Source organism: Canariomyces notabilis, assembly GCF_033297395.1.
Source record: "Canariomyces notabilis strain CBS 508.74 unplaced genomic scaffold N656scaffold_5, whole genome shotgun sequence".
In the NCBI taxonomy this organism is placed as follows: Eukaryota; Fungi; Ascomycota; class Sordariomycetes; order Sordariales; family Chaetomiaceae; genus Canariomyces; species Canariomyces notabilis.
Window position 1 is genome coordinate 168,403 of NW_027041827.1, and position 16,497 is coordinate 184,899.

Below are 16,497 nucleotides of genomic sequence, written 5' to 3' on the forward strand. Positions count from 1 at the left end.
CCGGGACGGCAGCCTCCCGCGGGCCCGGAATGGCCTTACCCGTGATAAGTGTGTAAGGTATGTACGAGGAGAGCGGAATTCCGGTGGGGATGATAGTAAGCGACTAGCGTCATCTCTTCTAAGAATGGTCATGTTGAAGGTGTCATCCCAAAAAAACTGCCAATGGATACAGGCTACGGGGTATGTCAAGATGGGTGTTAATCGCGTTGTCAAAGTGAGCGAGCTTCGGGCGCCGCGGGTGCTGTTCATCCAGTATCTTTATTAGTGTCCCCGTGTCATGTGTGAAGCGGCTTTGTCATGCAGCAGTCGAGTTCTGCTGTCTTTGAGATTAGGATCGGGTTGCTGGGAGATACAACTCGCCCATGCCAACCAGGAACCAATGGTCCATCCGGTTCTGCTGAAGAAAGAGGGCTTGAGGGCAACGATTTGTAATGTATGAAATTACGGAGTACATACAGCACATAATGTAAGGACATATTGTCAGGCGGAAATATCATAGTCCTATTCAGACGTCCATCCTTCGGTCCAGTCCCAAATTCTGGAATTCACTTGAAGTGCATTCGTTTCTGGATCGTTCCTTACAGCACGTGCTGCGGGATGTAGAACCCTGCGTACAGGGCTTGCGGATCGGCCGGCAGTGGATCATACCCGGTGTGCTGGAAAGCGGGCCGGCCGCTGATCGACAAACTGGCTAAATTGGGAAAGTCCTGGCCGGCGATCCCCGGTACCTATGGCAGGATTTCAGATGGTCCTGGTCTACAGTACACTAATCACGGGTGAGTACGGGAAGGATGGAACTTTGCCAGAGCGATGAACCGTAGAGGAGAGAGCCGATGCCACAAACCTGGAAATCAAAATAGGCTTGACGCCTACCTACGCATACGTAGCCCAGGTACACATCTGTTTTCGGCAGGGGGCAACAGACGGTGAGCAAGTTCGGCGCTAAGAATCGTGAGTACGAACGGTGCAGCAGTGCCAACCTGACTGAAATGGTTCAATCCGCGTGCCAGCTGGGGATGCTCCGCCTTGACCACCTATAGGTACTGTATGTACATACCTAAGGTATGGATGTGACTATTAGTGCTTACACAACAGGACATCCAGGCATCCAAGAAACGGGCCAGTCGCAGGCCTCAGCCCTACCGGAGTGCTACCTAAGGCTTCTAGAAAAATTCCATCAACTGGTTTCAGCCCCCAAGACGGTTACACTAATGCGCATACACGTGTATCGTCAGAGCCACATAGCTCGTACCTTCGTTTTGACAACCAACACCCCCAGGACTCGGCGCTATGGTCCTGCAGGGCCAAGGCGCCCGGATCTCACGGCGTCGAGGCGCTGCATCTGCCACTTTCCTGCATCCATCCATGGATACCACAGTACATCGATTCCGAACCGCGAGTTTCGTAACAGTGCAGATTTGAGCGGATGAGCCTCCTTGTCGGTATCTCGGTCCCTGGCGATACACCTCACCGCCCTTCTCAAAGTCGAGTCATACTGTACGAAGGGGTGGGGGCCTGTTCGCTCCGTAACACACCAGGAAAGCTGTTCGCCCACTAGTATGTCTAAGCAACCTGGGATTTTGTGGAGAAGCGTTGCATATGTGCCTTATGTCATGTCATTGCCTGGGGCTTCCCGAGCCGCCTGGGTGAGGCATTGCCCCCTTACATATGCCGACTTGGAGGGAAAGCAAGTTTGTGGTGGTTGGCTTGTATGTTGTTTCCAGAATGCAATGGCATCTTCTCCAGGGTCTATATAAAGTCCAGTGATGCCCCGGTTGAAGACCTGTTTCCATCGTCAGCATCAGCAATCTTCACAAACAAGCAAAGAATTGAACTTCACAAGCCTCAGTCACCACAAGAACTTCCAACAACTTCTAATCACTCTCGTCACTCCCATCAAGACCACCCGACAGCTACATTTTCCAAGCTTCAATACCAATTTCGCAATGGCTGCTACCGCTTCCTTCACCACCAGCTCCCTTGTCAACTACGGCCGCTCCGGCTACAACAAGTGAGTGACAAGAAAACAAGGCTCAGTCGAGCATGAGCTAACAAGAACTGTCCAGGGGCAACTCAGATGATGATGAGCAGGACAAGATGCGAAACTATGGCCGCTCGGGCTACAATAAGTGAGTTCACCTTTGGTTGATACCGCAAAGTGAATGATAAACAGGGGACTGACCACTCAATAGGGATGACAAGGACGACGAGGAGGATAAGCAGCATTAAACAGCTTCGAAGCCTATCGAGGCCCTCGAACCGCGGCAACGCCAACCAGATAATACATGACAGCACCTGAGTGGTTCGGGGGAACTGGTTGCGCTGCAGCTTCTTCTCCCACGTTTCGGTTACATTGTACAACTAGAAGACATAGAGGGATGGGTTTAGATCGGACGACGGCATGCTCGCGCATTTGGCTTGGATAGGCGCCGCTAGAACGGGTTCATGACTTTCGACCCCTCGCGGGGTGGTGTAAAACACCTTCTCTTGTATTAGATTTTAGAAGAGAATTTCACAATCATTTTCCGACACAGAACCTAGAATACTCGGTTAGCGCGAAAGGAACCTGAGGAAATGCAGGAGAAACTATTTACTTCTCAAAGATGACTCCTAGAACCTCCTCGACATCTCCGGATTCTCCTCGTCCAGTTATGGCGGCGAGCTGGGCGGCGGCAAGACGCAAGTGCTCCGCAGCGAGCACGACATCAGCCTCGCCGTCGGGACCGCCGGTCTGTGCCGCAGTCAAGAAATCTTGGAGATGTTTCTCCGTCTCGGAAAGAAGTTGAACCTGTCGTTCGGTAACGCCAAGCAGGTGCTGCATGTCGCCGGGTAGCGATGTCAGGTGAGAGAACGACTCAACCAGTTTCTCAGTGAGTCCATGGACACCCCCAGGATCAACCAGCCCTGGAGTTGGCGGTGATGCTGCAGCCTTGCAGGATATGGTGAGCGGCTCTTTGCCACTGAGGCCGGGGGTGCTTTCTAATGCCGAAGATTTGAAATCCTGGATAAGCCGCTCGAGCGTCTCCGGGCTCACCACGTCACTCTTGTTCACCGCAACCAAGCACTGCTGCGCACCAGCTGCCAATTGTAGCGTCTCAGTATCGTAGCTTATTCGATGACCGCCGCCTTTGGTCGGCTCGACGGACGCCAAAACGATGACAACGTCTGAATCCAGTGCCTTTCGTCGTGCTCTTCGAATTCCTTCCTCTTCAATAGCGCCAATTGTTGATGCCGGAGTTTCGTCCGGATTACTAACCGACTTGGTCCGGATTCCGGCGGTGTCCGCAAAGGAGCATAGGTAACCCCGAATGTCAAGGCTTGCTTCGACAACGTCGCGAGTGGTTCCTGCTTCGGAAGAGACGATGGAAGCCTCGCGGCCAACAATTTGGTTCATCAACGAGCTTTTGCCGACGTTGGGCGGCCCCAAAAGGGCAATTCGAACTCCATGCCGAAGCAGCTCGCTTCTCTGGCTGCCAAGCTTATGAAGCTGGATAGAGTGAAGAATCTGCTCAACCATCGCTTTAACGTTGGTAAGCAGTTCCGCCGGTGACTCGTCAAAGTGTTGATCTTCAGAGAAGTCTATGAGCGCCTCTATCTCGCCACGAGCCAGAAGTAGCTGTTCACGCCAGACCTCGTATGTCTTGCCGAGAACGCCCGAGTTGCCACGGACGGCTGCCCGGCGCTGCTGCTCAGTCTCGGCAGCAAGCGTATCGCCCAGAGACTCGACTTGGGCGAGATCAAGCCGGCCATTGAGAAACGCGCGTCTGGTGAACTCTCCTGGCTCGGCATATCGAATCTTTGCTGGAGATGAGCATTTGGCGATGGCGGAAAGTACCGCCTTCACGGTCGCGGACCCTCCGTGAACATGCAGCTCTAGGACATCTTCTCCAGTTACAGTCCTCGGGCCCGGAAAGTATAAAATAAGGGAGTCGGAATCGACAATATTGGCATCAGGAACATGGGCGAAGCCCGGTTCAAACAAGGTCCTTACACCCGCGTACCTTGGCTTGGGTGGAGCTTTGGTTGGACATAGTCCTCGATAGACCTGCAGCGACTAGGGTTAGAACTTAGAAGGGATAGAACCTCAACCAACCCAGAATGAATTTCAATATTCTGAAGAGACAGTCTTACATCTAGGCAGCCAGGCCCAGATACACGAACCACAGCTATTCCTGCCCTGCCGGAGCCGGACGACAGGGCGTAGATGGTGTCATTGCCGAGGGTCGACGACCTGGTGTCAGTGACCAAGGGCGCACCAGTGAGCGCGCGAATGCGCACGTAAACAACAGGCCATGACTGATGTCGGAGGCCTATGCCCGCCTTATAATCCGCTCGACGACAAGATGAAGCTATTCGCAGTGCATGGCGGAACATTGACTTTGGCGTCTAAGACTGATTGTACAAATCATGTACGGAGTAGGTCCCGACTCACTGCTTCCTTACTGTGAATTTGTGGTTAGGAGTTTTGAGAGTACTCAGGAGTCAAAAGGGCCAAAACATCCATTCTCCATTCGAATGTGCCAACGAGTTCAATTGGCACTGTAATTGGTCAGTCATGCAGAGATAAGATAAAGCCACTGGGCCCAGCACAGTTTTCTGGAGGCGGACTGGATCCCAAATTTTTATCCATCACCGCGATTCAACTTGCTACACCCCTCCAACGTCGACAACTTCGTAATTGCGGCGCGGCGAGCTTCCCCAAGTTCTCATCATTCAAATCTCGACCAGATTCTGCCAGGGTACCGGAGTTGACACATCCACCATGTCTGACGAAATAGTATGGCAGATTATAAACCGTAAGGAGTAGCCTGCTCTTAAATTCGCCGCACCCTACTAACGCAGATGCGCAGAACAGTTTTGTGCCTTCAAGCTGAAGTAGGCCTCATTGCCGCTCGTCTCTACTCATCACGTCCTAACCTCTCTCAGGACAACCAAAGGAAACAACTTTTGCAGAAATGAATACTCGGTGTGTTCGCCTACCGCGACGTTTATCGCTTGCTGGCTAACATGCGAGACAGGTCAGTGGGTTGTGCAACCGGCAAAGTTGCCCGCTGGCAAACAGTCGGTATGCGACAGTTCGGACATCACCCAAAGGGACCATATATCTATACATAAAGACCGTACGTGCTTCCATAACCAGTGTTCGCCCTGGCTCTTCATGTGCCATAGCCTGAAACTTACTGACACAACTCGGTTGGCAGATCGAGAGATCTCACATGCCCTCGAAATGGTGGGAGAAGATCAAACTCTCCAAGAACTATCAACAAGCCCTACAGCAAATCGAGGAGCGGCTCCAATACTTCCCGAAATTCCTTCAGCACAAGTGCAAACAACGTCTCACACGGCTGGTCCAGGTGGCGACTCGGATGCGCAGGATAGCGGCGGAGGAAGCTAGACTGGGTGAACAGCTGGTGCCAAAGATGGCACCCAAAATCAAGCACCGCGAAGAGGCGAGAGAGCGCAAGGCGTTGGCGGCCGCGAAGCTGGAAAGGACCATCGAGAGAGAACTCCTTGACAGATTGCGGCAAGGCGCATACGGCGATCAGCCACTGAACTGCAACGCCAACATCTGGAAGAAGGTGCTGAATGCTCTCGAAAAGGAGGGTGAGGGCGTCCGAGACAAGGATATGGACAAGGGCATTGAAGCTGAGGAGGATGAGGAGGCCGAGTCTGAAGAGGAGCTCGAGAAGGAGCGGGAAGAGGAGGACGAGGAACCAGATGGTGCGGTGGAGTATGTGTCCGATTTTGACGAGAGCGACGATGAAGAGCTGGCCGACATTGAGGACTGGCTTGGCAGCGAGGAGAGCGATGAGGATGAGGATGATGAGGAGGACAGTGATGGGGACGATGAGGAAGGTGTGAAGAAGAAGTCAAAGGCTGGCGACAAGCGGAAGAGAGGTCGGGTGGTGAAGATGAAGGCGCGGAAAAAGAAGGAGATCGAGGTGGAAAGGGAAACAGAGAGGTCGAAGCTGCTTGCATTCTAGCCTACAGGATTTGGTTAGGGAGGGGCGCGGTTTGGTTGCATGTCAAGGGTGGGCATGCAAATTTCCCGCTGCGTACTGAATACAGGACGCAATGTGCGAGCCTCCATTCTGTCGGCACTAAGGACTTGCTCTGGGTTTGCGGTTGCTATAAATTCAGTATGAGCAGGCAACGCACAACCACAATAGCTTGATTCCAAGTACATACGGAGTAAGCAGGTCGTACAACATCAGAAGTGGGGTAATGTTACTGTTATGTGTGCGGTTTGAAACCGCTTGAGAGGCCCTGAGTGACTGCATGAAATACGTTGCCCGAGCATAAGCGCCCACAAGAGGCCAACTTCTTGCAATCTCCACCATAACACCTCATCAACTCTCCTACTTGGGACACAGCGCATTCCCCTCTTCAGTCACACAAGACTCGAAGACCCTATAGCGCTGGTCTCTAAGAAAACACTTCACAACACTACCCGGAAGCTGAGAGTCAATCAACCAGTCGAGCCCTTCGCGACCGACCGCCGTAATATCCACCAGCCCTCCGACTCAAAATACCTTTTCCGCCGAGTATACACGACCTATATCAGAAAGAATGAGTGCGAGCGAACTACAAACATATACTTGCAAAACGTAACTGGCAAGAAGTATCGACCAAATAGCGAGTTTTCGGAGCCGAACAGACACCACAGCCCGCTAGCACTCAGTCAGAACACACGCAAAAAGGAACACGTCGCCTTTCCTCCCTACGCCCTGCCATATCGGTTCCGCCGTCGTCGCCGTCGTTTTCGTCGTCAGAAATCTCTCTTGTCTGCCCATCATGTCGTCGTGGTACAGCAACCTGCTGACCAACGCGTCGTCCAACATCTCCAAGCTCCAGCGCACCTACTTCAGCGGCGACGCCGACGGCGACACGGAGGACGACACGCACGTCTGCCGCGTCCTGCGCGCCTACTACGCCGAAAAGGGCCAACCCTTACCCAACTGGCTCCCGCCTGACCCAAAGGCCCCGCCCCCACAGCCGCTGCAAAGCGCCTCTCAGCCCCAGCTGGGCAGGTACGGCGCTCTTGGAGGAGGAGCAGGAGGAGCCGGTCAGACTGCTGCTGCTGGTGGCGGACTGAGTAGCTTGTGGGGGGATAGTGGTAGTGCTGGTGCTGGTGGTGGTGGTGCGGGGAGGGGTCAGTTTGTGAATAGTAGGAATCCGTTTGCTGCTGGCGGCAGCGGTGGTGGTGGTGGTGGTGGTGGTGGTGTTGGGGCGCGGCCTGGGCTTGCACAGAGGGCGGCGGCGAGTGATCTGACACCTGGCAGTGGTGGGAGGGCTGGCGCGATAAGCCCGACAGCGAGCGCATCGTCCGGTGTTAGTGCGCAGGAGAAGCTGAAGCAGAGGCTCTGGGGCGGAGGGGCTAGGACGGCGAGTCCAACTGCGGGAGGGCCGTTCCAGCCGCCGGCGGCGGGACAGCAGCAGCAGCAGCAGCAGCAGGCGGGAGGGAATAGATGGGGATGGGGGAGTGGTGGTGGGAGCGGCGGTTCGGCGGGCGACGGGGGGAGGCGGAGTGACCGACCTGTCATGAGCGCCAACGCGCCGTGGGCGGACGGAGGCTATGATTATCCGGGTGGTAGTGGGAGTGCGGGCGGCAATGCAGGTGGGAGGAGCTATGGGTTGCCGAACGGACCCAGGGCTGGGTTACCGAGCGGCCCACGTCCGAGATGACGGCAGGATGGAAGGGAGTTGCGGGGGTCAATGTCAGGTCACGAAGAGCTACGGGCTAGCAAGAGGCTAGCGGCCCAACACTATGCGCGGAAACGGCATGTCATGACTGGGACATCTCGTTTGCCCGGATACAGGACTGGAAGTTGTTCTGTCGGCGGAAGGCCGACTTCGAAGCTTGCGTACGCGGCACGTTGTTTCTGTGGGCCAATAGAAGATACCATGATATAACGACTGCTGAGAGAGAAACAGATCGGAACCTGGATGTGGAAGGTAGATGGCAGGAGACGCGGCCATGGCGTTATGGGTCGGATGAACAGGTCTTGAATCTTTTACCTAGCGAATATCCTCATCCATGACTGGCTACAAACGGAGTCAAGACGACGTTTTGGAAATAGCACCAAGAGGTGGATAATGCAGCGTGTGCATTTCTTAAGTTTACTTATATACTTTTCGAATCTTCTCGTTTGGCGGATGTTGACAAGCCTGTCTAGTAGTGAACGTTCGATAATATAGGGGGGTCGTCCTCCAAGGTGTCGACACCAGATGACGACGACTCTGCCTTGGAGTACGCATCGGAGGCGAAATGCAACTGGGTCCCGCGAATTAAAAGTAGAGGTACCTGTGGCTAGGGTTAAACTGGCCCTGCATGAGAGTACCGGTACATAGTTTGCCTCTCCTGACCCCTCCACGTCTGCACAACTGGGCGCGGGGCCGTTCAATAAATGGATCTCGTGGCCGCCACCAACAGCACCTGCCACCAGGCTGCTGATGGTATCTTGCCGTCAAACCATGTGTCTCAGATGCCAATCCTCAACCCTTGATTCCCAAAGGCGAAGCTTCCATAAGCTAGCGACCTAATCACCTTAGTCAAGGAACCAAGGCCCGTCCGCCTCCGTCGAGTGCGAGAAAGAGAGCACTGAGCGGCGCGGAGAGGTAATCGTCGAAAATGACGAGGATCTTGAAGATGACGTCGTCATCATCCAATCCACCACCAGCCTCGCATCAAACAGCAACTAACACTGCAACTCCGGCCCCATCGTCCCTCCCCTCCCGTTCGGTCCCTCCCCGTCCCGCATCTCCGGCAGGCAGCTTCTACGCCATGAGCGACGACGAAGAAGGCGACTATGACACCATCACTCATACCGAGACCGGCCGCGGCGTCAAGCTGCTCTTCTCCAAGTCCAAAGTCTACATCCACCCGACCCCGTCGGCAAGGGACAACATACCGGGCTACATAGCCCTGCTGCAGCAGAAGCATCCTGTTCCTGCCGACCGGCCTTCCTCTTCGCAGTCCAAGGACCGTCCCTCCCCGGCCGCGTCAGACCTGCTGCTCGCCTGGATCCCGGAGTCGCAGCTCGGAGACGCGGCGTCCATCTACGTGAAAGTGGACCTGTGCGACGGCGACTCACCGCCCAAACAGTCGTACCTGGTGCCGCCGCCGCCGACCGTGACGGCGCACCGGGCCTCGGTCGGGCAGTATGCCTTCGCCATCCCCGTCAGTTTCGTTTATAGCCTCCTGGTACGCCCGCCCAGCGTCGGCTGGTGGTACGGCAGCGTCATCATCAACTCGCGCGCGGGGGACAGCTTCCCCGCCCTCTTCTTCCACGACAATGAGTGCCAGAGCACCATCCTCCAAAAGAAGCGCCGCGCCCGCGAGAGGTTCGACCCCTTTGGCGAGGCCGGCGAGATGTTTTGGGGCGGGGACGAGGTGTTGCGCTGGTTGAGGAGGTATGTGGTTGTCGAGCGGAGCTTGGCCGAGCCGAATGTCTACTTGATCGAGCCCACCGAGGAGGATAGTATGGCGTTTGGGGGAAAAGTCACGGGAGGCGGGAGTACGGCCGCGAGGGGCCGGCCTGGGAGCGGTGGGGGTTGGGGAGTGGCGGGTCCTTCCACGGGCGTCGGATCGAATGAGGATGGTGGGATGGACCCGTTCATGAAGTTCGTCAAGGAGACCGGGTGGAATATCATGGAGAAGTTCAGTAAGGTGACAACATTCACCAGACAAGCTGCGCAGGACGTGCTGGATAATCCAAGGATGCCCCCGCAGGTCAGGAGGCTGCTGAGAAATCCAGAGGTACAAACGCTACAAGAAGAATTCGATAGCGCCAGAATATACCTAGCCAGGTGGGCCATGGGCATTGCGGAGCAGAGCGAGCGCGACCGGAATCAGAGGATATGGACGGCGCGTGAGGTGTTGGAGCTCGAGGACACTGATGTGGGCGAGTTTGAGCTGCTCGACAGCACGAGCGGTTTGACGCTGGAACAGATGAGGAAGCCAGTCACCCTCAAAGAGTGGAAGAGCTTTTTTGATCCCCGGACGGGACGACTGTCTGTTACCGTTGACGAGGTCAAGGAGCGCGTCTTCCACGGCGGCCTCGATCCCGAAGACGGGGTGCGGAAGGAGGCATGGCTGTTCCTCCTTGGGGTCTACGAATGGTACAGCACGAGCGACGAGCGAAAAGCTCAGGCGGCGTCACTGAGGGATGCTTACATCAAGCTCAAGGGGGCTTGGTGGGAGCGCCAAATCGACAAGGGCGGTGATGGTGAAGAAGGCGAGTGGTGGCGGGAGCAAAGGGGGAGGATAGGTACGTTCCACCTCTCCTGTCAAGACTCTTCCACCAATTATTCTAATCCTCTAGCAGAGAAGGACGTCCACCGTACGGACAGAAATGTTCCGATCTTCGCTGGCGAAGACATCCCCCATCCCGACCCGGACTCACCCTTCGCCAGTGTGGGCACCAACGTGCATATGGAGCAGCTGAAGGACATGCTGCTTACCTATAACGAGTTCAACCGGGACTTGGGCTACGTGCAGGGAATGTCCGACCTCCTAGCGCCCATCTACGCGGTCCTCCAAGACGATGCCATAGCTTTTTGGGCTTTCAAGAACTTCATGGACCGGATGGAGCGCAACTTTCTTCGCGACCAGTCTGGCATGCGCACGCAGCTGCGCACCCTCGACCACCTCGTGCAGTTCATGGACCCCAAGCTGTACGCCCACCTCGAGTCGGCCGACAGCACAAACTTCTTCTTCTTCTTCCGCATGTTGCTGGTGTGGTACAAGCGCGAGTTCGGCTGGATGGACGTGCTTCATCTCTGGGAGGTGCTTTGGACCGATTATCTGAGCAGCAGCTTTCACTTGTTTGTGGCGCTCGCCATCCTCGAGAAGCATAGGGATGTGATCATGACGCATCTGAAACACTTCGACGAGGTGCTGAAATACGGTACGGCACCCCCATCCCGATCCCAATGGACCTCCCCTCCCGGTTCCCCCTTCCAGCTAATGGTCCCTTTTCCAGTGAATGAACTGTCAGGCACGATCGACCTGGACTCGACGCTCATTCGCGCCGAGGCCCTTTTCAAGCGCTTCCAGCGCCTTGTGGACGCTGTCGATAAGAGGGGCCATTTCCCTACTCCCAGGCCGCGTCTGAGCCCGAGCCCAGGGTCAAATTCTTCTACGGCTACAGTCCCGACTTCACCGCGAGGAGAAAGTGGGAATGCGGGCAAAGCTCCTGCACAGCCGCAGCAGTCTCCGGAGCAGCAACAGCAACAGCGCGAGAGGGTGATTACACCTGAGCTTAGACGGTTGCTTACCCGGCAAGTGGAGGTATTGCCGAGGAAGGAGGTTGCTAAGAAAGGGGACGGTTTGGCAGGTACCCGGGGGAAATGATTACCTTTAACCTGACTTCATCCATGTACAGTTCGGTGTAGTTGTGTCTTGCTTTTTGGTATGCAGAGTGAGGTCACCAAGGGCATGGAGGCCTGGAAGCAGATATAACCTGAAATCGGAATTGTGAGCATACTGTGGAATTGTCATGGCATTAGCAATGTACTATTCAAAACTTGACTGCCGTTTAGTTACGCCTGCTAAACCCATGGAGCACATGGCCTAAGCCCTGAATCACTTACACCCTGCCTGAATCGAAGACTAGTCCTATGCATGATGACGCCTGAGCCATAACCACGAATGATCAGTTTTCATAGCCTTTTCCGTCCAATCCATCCGATACTTTACAAATTTTGTGTCCAGTCACCTAACCGCCCCTATCTATTCTAAACTAGATGCTGTGTCTCACCTACTACAGCTCGTCTCTCACGTGCCCTGCCCCGGTCCCTCCAAGATCCTCCATGGCCATAATCTTGACCACCAGACTCGTCCAGCCAGTGAAGTGCTGGGTGCGCTGGCCCTTGCCCGTCTCGGGGTTGTACTGCTCCCACGCGAAGCCCGTCTCCTCCCAGCTGTTGTACACGGTATCGACAATGTTTCTGCGCAGCCGCGAGTACAGGTCCCGGGCCGTCTCCTTGTGCGGGCCGTCCTGGGTTGCAATGTTCTGCGTCGGTCTGGTCAGATCAGGTTCAAATAGGCGGGCAAGAAAAATACACAAGGGGAGGGAGTGAGTGGCTTACATGCAGCTGGACAATGGCAAGGTAGTTGATGTTGATCCACACCGGGCTGCGCCAGTAGTTCTCGTTGGTGCCGTAAAACTCGTCCTTCTTGCTCAGGCTGCGCAGGCCGTGCGGACTCCAGAGCTCCTCCTCGTCGCCCAGGAGCGCCAGGATCCTGCCCAGCTTGGGGTCGTCGGCCTTGAGCAGACCCACGAGGAAGGGGAACAGGGAGATGTAGCCCTTGTGGCAGACAAGCTTGTTCTCCTCGAAATCGTCAATGGTGGCGTCGCAGAAGCAGCCTTCCTTCTCGGACCAGTGGAGGTCAACCAAATTGTGCTCAATGGCGTCGAGTGTCTTTTTGAACTCGCTGACGTCCTCGGCCAGGCCGAGCGCGTCGGCGATGTTGATGAGCGACTTGGACATCACTCCAACCCAGGACATCAGGTCAACGTGCAGCTCTCCTGGGTGCGGCGGCTGCGGGCGCGGGTAGTCGTCCAGTCCGCTCGTCAGGCAGTGCGTGGCGGTGCGGCCGCGCCAGCGGTAGGCTTCCTTGGAGGAGTAGGCCTCGCGGTCGTACGACTTGATGTCGCCGAATTGGGTCTTCTTGAACCAGAAGAACTGGCGCCGGAGGAGTGGATACAGCCGCCGGAGATACTCCAAGCCGACTTCCGGGTTATCAAGAGATGCCGTTGCCAGAAACTCGTCTTGTGAGAGGCGCTCCCTAACAGCGGGCATGCTTCCATTCATCTTGCGGAGCCTCTCGACAAATCCGTCAATGACAAGGAAGAGGGTGGGCGGGTTTGCGTAATGAGGATACTGGGTTTGGAATTCCTGCGGGACCTTGCTCCGGGCCTCGGCGCCTAGAATCTGCTCACGGGCAATCCACCCGTCTTCGTCCATCAGATTGAACCAGCTCCTAATGATCTCCAGGGCAAGGTCCATATCCCAGTCGGCGATGGGAAGGAGATGGAAGCCCTCGTCCCACAGGAAGCCCCGAGGGAAGAAAGGCCGGGACGGGATGCTCGTAAATAGTTCGTACGGACCCTCCAGCGCCTCTTGCCGGCGAGCTCGGGCCTCGACAGCTTCTTCCCAGAAGCCTTCGTTCTCCTCTTCGTACTCAGGCGCATACGAGCGGTCGACCACGGACTGCCCATAAAAATACCCAATGCCTCCAATTAGATTGGAAAACATACTGCGGGCAAACTTCTTGAATTTATCGGTATTGTACGGGGCCTTCAGAGCAAAGACGCTCGAGAAGCGCTCACCAAATGCCCCAGTCGTCTCCTTGATTTCCCTCGCCAGATCGTCGCTCGTAATATCCTTGCCCATAGACTCGCTAGAGAAAAGAATATCAAACTCAAAGTCGCCCTCAAAAGTCTTCTGCACGATCTGTACATTTCCAGCACCAGGCCGGTTGGCGAGCTGGTACACCTGCCACGGCGGGGGCGCGCTGAGGGCATCGTACTTGTTCTCGACCAAAAAATCGACGCCCTCCTTGAGCTGCTTGAACAGGATCGGTTTCGCCTGCCAGACAACCTCGTCGGGGTAGGTCAGGGACTGCACGACTGTCTGGCCAGGCCCGCGGATTTCGGAGATTCCATGGTCACTTTTGGGCTGGACTCCCTCCCCCTTGGTGACGACTAGCTTGTAGTTCCCCAACGGCTCTGAGCGCCCTTTGAGCGTGACATCGCCTTCATAGCCCGTGTCGTCGTCGCCCGGCAGCGCCTGAAGCTCCGAATCGCCCCCTTCCTGGGTGACGTAAAGAATGACAGTCGTTTTCTGATCCTTGGGCGAGTCCTCGTTAATGACACCCTTGATCCTAGCCGCCCAGTTGCCGCCGTGAGCGCCGCCGGGGATCTTGACGAAAGAAGTGGTGATGTCGATGCCGTTCTCAATATCATGAATTGACTGGACACCGCCCTTTCTAGGATCGTATTCCTCCCAGCCGTAGCCCTTCATGCCCTCATTCTGCTCGCACGTGTACCGGACCGCTGCATCATGCGCCTTCTTGTCAGTCGACTGCGGGCAGGCGAATCAGGGTTGGTGAGTTCTGTGTGAGGGACCAACTGTTCTGGAAATCTGTGTACGTCTCGACCTTGCCCCACATCAAGCCCGTCATCAGACTCTTGGGTATCCTGGGCCGCACGCCAAAGTAGAGATTGGGGCGGTAGGGGCCCCATAGTAGGCTTTGGTTGTTCTGCCGCCCGATTTCGCTGTGCAGGATCGACTCGCCCTCGTCGGCAGCTGCAGCGGACCCCAGCCCAAAAAGCAGGGCATTGAAGTAGAAAAAGGCGAGCAAAAAGTGTAATTGGCGTCCGGACGCCATAACTACCTTACGCTTGCGGCAGGCGTTCCGGGAAGGGTATCCGAACAAGGAGAAGCTATAGCTTCATCGCGGTCGAGTGGAGCTTTGCACTCGGTCAGCGAAGCTTCAGCGGTTGGCGCTTGGCTTTCATCTGAACACAGAACACGTTCGCAATTGATCCGCACGATTTGTTCCAGAAATGCAGGGGTCTGGATGAGTGGCTTCACATGTTACCTTAAGGACAGGGGTCGATGCCAAGCCAAATGCGGGGAACCCCACACGGCTTCCTAGGACCAACACTGCACTGGACACAACGGACCTTATTAACCTTGGAACTGCAAGGTACGGTACGAAACCTCGAAACTTTGAGATAAACACCTTCAATCGGCTCGTGGAACTAAGGATATCGATGGTCTCTTCTTGGCAATCACCGTCTCCCCATGTCACAAGTTCATGACTGTAGCAAGTCCGAGCAGCTGGATTGATGGGCCCCCTCCTGCCTCGGTAGTAGTGGCGTGGAGGGATCAGGATAGGACAGTACTTACCTTACGCGGGTGCTACCTGGTTTGGTCCCTTAGAAGATGCTTCAAAGTCTTGGGGATACAACCTCAGACCTAAGTAGCTCAGCTCATCGGCAAGACCAAGAAAACGCAGGGCTCGTTATAGTGTCCTGGGAGGTCATAAGTTCATAACTAAGGTTTGTTTGACACGAGCAGGGGGGTACGTATGCGATGCTGCCAGCCGTCCAAAATATTAGGTGAAAAGCCAGAGGAAACGAGCATGAAACATCTCATATCTCAGGGATCCGGGAGCGTTCATCTCATCTGCGCTCTACCGGTTTCGCATCCCTGTGACTTTCCATCCCTTGACCCGACGTTAAGAAAGGCCCATGGCTGCACTTCTCAGGAGCATACGGTGAATTTGGGGTTTTATAAGGGGTATAGTCGGGAAGTCTCCTAAGTTGATCTTGGTAGAGGGGCGGCTAGGAGCTACCAGAATTTGCCGAGTAGGGTCCTTATCCGTCGCTATAGATGGCCAGTATTGCCAGTGACCTTCATCAGTCACGCCACGATGACAGTATTGGCCGTTTCGTTTCCCATTCATCGAACTGGGGGAAATGTTAATCATGAGTTTGCCCAGCAAGAGGGGCCATTTGCTTGTTCTGATTCTGTTTGCCCCATCCCTCCACATACAAAGAGTCAACTGCCGACGTTCATTTAACGATTCCAGAGCACTCCGGAGCAAGAGCCTGAGGCACAGCGCAGACGCGCCCAAAAATAAAGGGGCATATCAGGTTGACTGTCTTGAACTCCTTGGTGTGCTAATGTAGTGCGGAGGGCCTTGGCTCCTTGCTGTGCCAGGCTCTCGCCTAAGTACCCTGGCTGTGCTTTTTGGCTATGTTCCTGAGGTACGAGGAAATCAGCGCGATCCCACTGCCGATGCTACGCTCCAGTCCTAAGTAGAATCACCGTTTCATATGTATCAAGAAGCTTTCCTTGACCGACTGGAGCTGCACCGCCTCGTAAGACTCAAAATGGGATACGGCCAGTTTCGTGGGAACCGGGTGTTACTTTAAAAATCTGTAGTCGCATCGGTGAAAACGGATACAAGAAGAAGGCAGCAAAGACGAGGTGAGTCGAGCGAAGCAATCTTGTGCGCAGAGTTACGGCAGTCGTCAAAACCAAACTCCCAAGGTACGCGAGTGCTCAGGGGCGACTGACACTGCAGTTGCCGGAGCTCCACTGGTCTTGGCCAAACATTCCATCGAACATTCGATCCGCCTTCCGCGGGGTAAGGTATCAGTGTAGAGAAGTGGAGCGTGTTTTCAGCTCGTCGTCTTAAGGTTGAATTTGCCTCGCAATCCATGGATACAAGGTATTGGTAAGTGGTCAATTGAACAACCAACACGATGCGTCCTTGCAGAATGCAAATGCGGATGCGTGGTGCGGTTGTGTGACACCCCATGTTGAGGCGGGCGGTTCTGCCGGGCGGTGTACTCGATTCCGTACGGCGCCTGTTTGGCGGAAGTGTGCCAAAACCCAAAACCACCAAAATTTTTATTCGCCCACGCCCGGGTAGACTTTGGAAGCCCACGGTTTTGCAGTTTAACTGCAATAAAT

The 16,497-nt window shown here is 55.2% G+C and overlaps 6 protein-coding genes across 6 annotated transcripts; 4 read left to right on the forward strand and 2 right to left on the reverse strand.

Annotated features, from left to right (window-relative positions):
- Positions 1 to 1,946: 1,946 nt before the first annotated feature.
- N656DRAFT_796137 (uncharacterized protein) lies at positions 1,947 to 2,229 on the forward strand (the record flags this gene model as incomplete). Its single annotated transcript, XM_064817494.1, has 3 exons — positions 1,947 to 2,011; positions 2,067 to 2,129; positions 2,193 to 2,229. 3 exons carry the CDS (start codon positions 1,947 to 1,949, stop codon positions 2,227 to 2,229), a joined length of 165 nt encoding a protein of 54 aa, XP_064672053.1.
- N656DRAFT_776635 (P-loop containing nucleoside triphosphate hydrolase protein) lies at positions 2,193 to 4,482 on the reverse strand. The gene is made up of 3 exons (XM_064814671.1): positions 4,132 to 4,482; positions 2,595 to 4,045; positions 2,193 to 2,537 (listed from the first exon to the last, which is right to left on the reverse strand). Exons 1-3 carry the CDS (start codon positions 4,372 to 4,374, stop codon positions 2,519 to 2,521), a joined length of 1,713 nt encoding a protein of 570 aa, XP_064672054.1. The 5' UTR covers positions 4,375 to 4,482; the 3' UTR covers positions 2,193 to 2,518.
- Positions 4,483 to 4,724: 242 nt separating this feature from the next.
- N656DRAFT_776637 (Mak16 protein) lies at positions 4,725 to 6,012 on the forward strand. Its single transcript, XM_064814672.1, has one exon. The coding sequence runs from the start codon at positions 5,217 to 5,219 to the stop codon at positions 5,982 to 5,984; it is 768 nt and encodes a 255-aa protein (XP_064672055.1). The 5' UTR covers positions 4,725 to 5,216; the 3' UTR covers positions 5,985 to 6,012.
- Positions 6,013 to 6,491: 479 nt separating this feature from the next.
- N656DRAFT_531186 (uncharacterized protein) lies at positions 6,492 to 7,719 on the forward strand. Its single transcript, XM_064809970.1, has one exon. It carries the CDS (start codon positions 6,796 to 6,798, stop codon positions 7,684 to 7,686), a length of 891 nt encoding a protein of 296 aa, XP_064672056.1. The 5' UTR covers positions 6,492 to 6,795; the 3' UTR covers positions 7,687 to 7,719.
- A 731-nt stretch (positions 7,720 to 8,450) lies between these two features.
- Positions 8,451 to 11,550, forward strand: N656DRAFT_776639 (GTPase-activating protein GYP7). The gene is made up of 3 exons (XM_064814673.1): positions 8,451 to 10,271; positions 10,329 to 10,910; positions 10,986 to 11,550. The coding sequence occupies exons 1-3, from the start codon at positions 8,651 to 8,653 to the stop codon at positions 11,354 to 11,356; spliced, it is 2,574 nt and encodes an 857-aa protein (XP_064672057.1). The 5' UTR covers positions 8,451 to 8,650; the 3' UTR covers positions 11,357 to 11,550.
- N656DRAFT_776640 (glycoside hydrolase family 63 protein) lies at positions 11,491 to 14,554 on the reverse strand. Its single transcript, XM_064814674.1, has 3 exons — positions 14,140 to 14,554; positions 12,094 to 14,063; positions 11,491 to 12,017 (listed from the first exon to the last, which is right to left on the reverse strand). Exons 1-3 carry the CDS (start codon positions 14,396 to 14,398, stop codon positions 11,766 to 11,768), a joined length of 2,481 nt encoding a protein of 826 aa, XP_064672058.1. The 5' UTR covers positions 14,399 to 14,554; the 3' UTR covers positions 11,491 to 11,765.
- Positions 14,555 to 16,497: the final 1,943 nt, after the last annotated feature.